This window comes from Mustela erminea, chromosome 15, assembly GCF_009829155.1.
Source record: "Mustela erminea isolate mMusErm1 chromosome 15, mMusErm1.Pri, whole genome shotgun sequence".
Taxonomy (NCBI): Eukaryota; Metazoa; Chordata; class Mammalia; order Carnivora; family Mustelidae; genus Mustela; species Mustela erminea.
Window position 1 is genome coordinate 76,826,173 of NC_045628.1, and position 6,032 is coordinate 76,832,204.

Consider the following 6,032-nt stretch of genomic DNA (forward strand, 5'->3'; position numbering starts at 1 on the left):
CCTTCTGGTGGAGAGGTCTGTCACTGAAAGCTGGAGAAAGCCTGTCCTGGGGCACCTGACTACTCCCTTCTGTATCTGGGGAAGGAGCTGGTTCAAAGTGAGCCCTCTGCACTTCGCATTCACCATGGACCTGTTTCCTGAGGGCAATGCTAGGGGCCGTGGCGGGGAGGGGGGGGGATACGACGACACAAACCTCAAAGACGGGTGGTTTGCCTTAGCTAAAGGACACAAGACTTCACTCACCCAAGTGTTCTTAGAGTAGCAGGTCAGCCGAAAAACTGAGGAAGCATCAGAACCACTGATAATAAAACATTAGTTGGGATTTGATTCACAGTACGCCTCAAAGCACCCTAGCTTCCTTTATATTGGTACAATGCCCCTCTCCTGGAGTCGGAGGTGAAAATGGGGACCCAGCAAGGGTGCAGAGAGGCGGGTTAGATCAACTCTCCTCTGTCTCCCGCACAAGCCAGGAGTCTTGCTTCAGGAAGAACCAGAAACAGCCCATGATGGGAAGTCAGATCACACCCGCCTTTCTTCTAGGAGAGCTGGAGAGAGCACTTACCGCTCAGCCTGACTGAAGGAAAAGACCATTTTAGAAATAAACCCCGTCTGTTCAGAGCAACCCCACTGGAGCGCCTTTCATGAAAGAGGCATACGTTTGCTTTGCCTGGACGTTGGAAGTCTGGGGCTACTCTGGCTGTGTGTGTGTGTGAGGAGGAGGCGGTTGGCAGAGAGGTCTGGCAGGAAAAGAAGTGGCCCAGGTTCCCAGGAGGAGTAAAGGGAGGTTTCTGGAGGTCCTGAGAACCCAGATCCTCTGTCTCTCGGATCCAGTTTCCTGAGCAGCAGAAATACCCCACTTTCCCGGTTGTGCGCTCTCCACGGACGGAGGCCCCAGTACTCCCTTCACCTCGTCCACAGAACGAGTGAAAACCCCGCATGTCTCCCCCAAGGAGAATTGGGGTGTGTATTCTCAGTCGTAGTGGGCTGTGGGGGGTGTTACCAGAATGAGTGAGAACACAGGTCCCGGAGGCATGGGCGCATGTAACACAGGGCCCCTGGTGGGGACCGTGGCGCCGGATGGCTCCGGGTCCTCAGAATCCCTGCCGCAGCCATAGAATTTGCCTCCAAGTTAGCCGAGGGGGCCGGTCCATAGAAGGCCTCACACTCTTGCTGGGAAGTTATCCCTAGCAAATACGGTAGATTTAAACAAACATACACACAAAGTCAGAGCGCAGCAAAGGACTTAGCAGTCTGGCTCTCTCAAGGGAGTTAGCCGCTGCCCTTAGGGGTGGCGGTGGGACAACCAAACTCGCCCGCCGGGCTGCTGGTGAGGCGAGATCCCGGGCGGGAAGGGGGCGCAGCAGGGGCCTGGACCAGTGCCACCGCGTGAGGAGCTTTCCTTCCTTTCCTTCCGACTCGGCTCTCTGTACCTGGCCGGAGCTCGGCCGGAAACTAGGGAGCGCACGGGGCCAGTCGGGCACTGAAGGCAGAGTCCTCGCGGGGCGGAGGGTGCAGACAGGGGCTGGCGGAGCAGCAAGTTGGGGAGCGGAGTGTGGAGGAGCTCAGACTTGCCATCCCATCCCCGCCCTGCCCCAGCAGGAAGCCGAAACCCAGGTGGGCGCCTGCCCAGTCCTGAGCCGACGCTGGGGTCCAGAGCCACGTGGATTTCTAAGAAACAAAAAAAGTTTATTTAAAATTTTGTACATAAATAAATAAATAAATATCTTCTGGTATTACAGAGACCGTACAATGACAAGCTAGACCAGGGCGGGGTTAGGGTCTGGGGTCTGGGGAAGAGAGGGATCGCCAGGGGCCGAGAGCCGGGATCTCATTTTAGGGAAATGCAAAGTGTCTCCGAAACAAAGTGAGTCGGTTTCCCCGACACGGATATCTCGGGCGACGATTTCTCTCGTGGGAGAGGAGTTGCAGGGGCAGCAAGGCCTGACTGAAGGACAAATGGGCTCAGTGGACCTCAAGGAGGGGACGGAAAGGAAAAGAAAATAACGATACTTCGTAAATGTGTGTGTATGTGGTGGGGGGAGGGGGATAAACGAACGCAGTGAAGAAGTAGGGAAAAAGAAGAGAAAGAAGCTTAAAAAAAAAGAAAAAGAAAAAAAGGTAGCGAGCGGGCGTCCGAGGGGTTAGAGCCCAGCTTGACCCAGGGTGGAGGGGAGTAGAGGACGCGAGAAAGCCTGAGCCAGTCCAGAGAGGTCGGGCGAGGAGGCGCCAGCTGCCATCAAGGCGCGGGGTTGGCCGGCGTGCCCTCCAGGGCCGCTGTGCTGCATGGCTGAGAAGGACTCCAGCGCTTGCAGGATTCACAGCTTGGAGTTCGCTTTGGACGGCTGCGGGCCCCGGAGTGGGAATACTAGCGTCAGGTCTCTGCCAAGCCCTTGGCGCTGCCCAGGGCCGGGGACCTCCGCAAACCCTTGCCAAGCCCGTGCGTGGCCGCGGTTTTGGCAGCGGGTGCCTGGGAACCGGTGCTTCCTCCCGAGACCAGTCTTTGAGACGGCAGGGAGGGTCTGGGATGGGCGACCTGGGGAGGCGTGCGCCTAGGGAGTGACCGAGAGATCCCGCTCGTCTTTCCCCGAAGAAGACGGAGACATGGGCAATTCGTCGTCATCCTCGGAGCACTTGGCTGAGGAGAGCGACGCGCATTTGCAGCTTTGCGGTGCACCACTGCCGGCGCCCGCGCTCCCGCCGCCCCGGTGGTTGCTGCCTTTGCCCTCCTTCTTGTGCTTCACCCGGCGGTTCTGGAACCAGATCTTCACCTGCTTCTCGGACAGATTCAGGTAGGTGGCGATCTCAATGCGGCGTAGGCGGGACAGGTACATGTTAGAGGCGAACTCGCGCTCCAGCTCTAGCAGCTGCGTGCTGGTGAACGCGGTGCGCATCCTCTTGCTGCTGGGCAGCTGGTTGGAGCTGCTGTCTGGAGGGGGTGGGGTGCAGAGAGGGAAGCGATCAGACTCCTGCGCTGTGGGCCCTATCCTCTGGTACGTGGCGAGTAGAACCCCGGCACTTCGGTATTTCACGCACCTTTTTGCCCCAAACGAGACGCACAGCAGCTTTACCGCGGGCTCCTCCTTGCTAAGGCGCGGGACCCAGATACTCCCAGAGCCACGCAACCCTGGCACTACTTTATGGAGTGTCCTGAACCTCAGCCCTCGGTCGCGTCTGCGCGTCCCCTCCGAGACCTGGACACCCTCCTCTCACCCTCCCTCCGGCGTCCTGTCCCTAGCCCTCCCTGGCCACACCACCCTGCTCCCTTCAGGGTCCCAGCATGACTTTCATCGTCCCCAGGACGGCCAAGGACCCTCACCCCCCCCATCCCCATCCCCGGCTCGAGAACTCTCATCTCATTACCCCGTCCCACTGCGCAGCGATTCGTCTTACCCACGGAGATGCAGTGGAACTGCCTGGGGTCGGGCAGCGGATAGGAAGTCTGGTAGAGCGCGGCGGCCGCAGCGGCGGCAGCGGGGCCGTGAGCGACCCCGGGCGACACGGCCGAGTGCTGGCGGCCTAGGGGCGCGTGGCAGTACTGCGAGCCGAAGGGCGGGAAGGATGCCTTGAGCAGAGGCAGCGCGGGCGGCCCGGGGGGCCCGTGCAGCTGCGAGGCGGTGACGCAAAGCGGGCACACGCACAGCAGCCCGGCCTTGCGCGCGTGGCAGGCGCCGGGCGAGAGGCCGTGCAGTGCGTGCGGCGGGGGCACGGCGTAGGGAAAGAGCGGCGGCGGGCTGCCCTCCGGGGCCTTCTTCTCGCCTGCCTCGCGCAGCACCAGCGAGTCCACCAGGAAGGAGCGCGGCATGGCCCCTGTGCGCGGTCGCCCCGCCGCCAGCCGTCTCCCTGCGCCCCGCGAACTTCGGGGCTCTCCACGCCCTTCACCCGGCCGCGGCCGCGCGCTGTTGCCTGTTTGCGGGAGGCTAAAGGCGCCGCAGAGGTTGAGGCTGCCGCTGCTGTCGCTGCTGCCGCGGGAGCCGCGGGAGGAGCTCGGGGTGCTGGCCAGCGCTAGTGGTGCTGAAAGGCGCCGGCGGCGCCGCTTAAATAGGACTATTGCCATGTGATGGGCTACGCCAGGAGCGGCCGGGGCCTCTCAATAGGGTTTTTGTGCCTTTTCTCTTGGCATTCACTCTGCACGCTTCCTCATTATTTCACTTGTTAACTAAATGAACTGCATAATGTACTCTATTCTTGTCAACCCCACCCACGCCGTAACAGGCGCCCTCGCCCCCTCCTCTCCCTTTTGCGGGTTTATTTTCTCATTCTCCTGCGATTTAATATTCTTTTCTTTCTCTTTATTCCTTACTCCCCTTTGGCTTTGCATTGGCGATCGGCTGGTTTATCTTATTGATTTTGTACCCCCGCTGCCTCGCTTGCTAGGATTCCCATGGGCGCACACCTCGTCTCTGTGTGCACTCTGTCCCCGGCCCCTTCCTTCTCTCATCTACCCCTGCTCCCCAAGATCATTCTTCCTCTACTCAGTTTGCTCAGTTCTGCGTGGGGCACCCCGTAGGTGTCCCTACAGCGGGTCTCGGATTTCCACCTGTGGAATCCCTTCCCCTCTTTCTGTATGGGAGGACCCGGGCTCCTGCAGCGGGGCAGCGCTGCTAGGGAGAGGGGAAAAGAGTTCAGTATTTCTTATGCACCACTAGCCCCAACGCGGTCTTTCTGTTTTAAGTTTCTCCAAAAGTCTTAACTTTGATGCTGCCCTGAGCGCCCAGTCTTTGTTCGGTACATGCTAGTCAGCCAGACTTTTCCTTTAAACGACAGAGCTGTGGATGTTAAGTGGAGACCAGCCTCTGAGAGTCGTGGGCAGAGACAAGGAATGGGGAATGAAAGTCTACACAGCGAAGAGAGCACCTCACTAGAAGAGGCGAGTGTAGGTGCTCTGCGGGGCACAGATCTTTCCGGTGGGACTCGCCGCTGCGTTTGAAAACCACTGCCTTCCAGAAGTCTGCCCCACGGGAGGACGGCGAAGGGCAGTTCTATTCCCAGCTTCTGGTGCCTTCTCCCAACCCGGCCGACCTCCCCTGTCCCCAAGACCTTCTCCTGCCGCGTCGCTCTCTTCTTTCTGGTCACACAATGGTTAAACAACTTCAAACGCCTGGCTCTGTGTACACAGCTTCGGCCTTTTAAAAGGTCCCCGGGCTCAAAGCTGCTTCGGCCAGGAACTTTTTCCATACAATGGGAAATTAGCATAAATATTTCGAATTTACAGCCCCCGACTTTTCACCGAAGACGTTTACTTTCGATTTTATTGGAACCGGATCGCTGCAGTCACCTGCTCTGAGCGCTGAATGGAATTGTGAGAAATGAAGGGGGAAGCTTTTCGGAGTGGAGGGGGGGACGACGACTCTGAAACTCTTACTCCGGAGCTCCTGAAAAAGACTGCCCCAAATTGAAGCATTTACATGGTTTTTCATCATGGGGGACATCTTTACAATAACAATAGCAACAAATTATAACTGATTAAAAAGGAAGGAGAATTTGTCGGAGAGAAAACAACTGATTCCGTAAGGAGGGGCAGTGGAGAAAATAACCTGGATGAAGGGCATGTCATTTAGCAGGAGGAGTAGGGCTTAATGCTTCCTTAATTGTTTGGCATGGGGAGGGGCGTGGTGGCAGGAGAACGATGCTGTCCCCAGGCCAGAGTCTCCTCTCCCAGGCTCCCCGCCTAAGGGTGATGCTTGCAAACTAGCCGAGTGCAGCAGTGCAGCCTAAAGCCCGTTCTAATTGCTCTCTGGGTAGTTTGGGCTGGCCAGGACCGCTGAGAGTGAGCCGAGAGCCGAGACCAGGGCGGTAGAGGCACCACGCCACCTCCGGAGGAGTGGCGGGTGGGAGAGGAGTGCGGGCGGGACTCTGCGGGGTGAAACTGCACCCCGGAGCCTGGAGCCAGCGAAGGGTGGGTGCGGAACTCTCTTGGGAACCGTAGCCCGCACCCGGGGAGGAAGGAGTTAAGAGCCCCTGAATGCGAGCAAGGCCAAAGCTACTGGGAAAGAATATCTAGGGGGAAAAAATAACCAGTTTTTTTTTTTTTT

At 58.4% G+C, this 6,032-nt stretch overlaps 1 protein-coding gene across 1 annotated transcript; it reads right to left on the bottom strand.

The window, feature by feature from the left end:
- Positions 1–1,775: 1,775 nt before the first annotated feature.
- GSX1 (GS homeobox 1) lies at positions 1,776–3,991 on the bottom strand. Its single transcript, XM_032315072.1, has 2 exons — positions 3,391–3,991; positions 1,776–2,926 (listed from the first exon to the last, which is right to left on the bottom strand). Exons 1-2 carry the CDS (start codon positions 3,800–3,802, stop codon positions 2,550–2,552), a joined length of 789 nt encoding a protein of 262 aa, XP_032170963.1. The 5' UTR covers positions 3,803–3,991; the 3' UTR covers positions 1,776–2,549.
- Positions 3,992–6,032: the final 2,041 nt, after the last annotated feature.

Bases quoted from the DNA above. Each gene is read 5' to 3' on its own strand.
- GSX1 (XM_032315072.1), bottom strand. From the start codon at position 3,802: ATGCCGCGCTCCTTCCTGGTGGACTCGCTGGTGCTGCGCGAGGCAGGC. The intron at 2,927-3,390 runs GTAAGACGAATC...CACCCCCTCCAG, and splicing joins GTTCCACTGCATCTCCGTGG to ACAGCAGCTCCAACCAGCTG.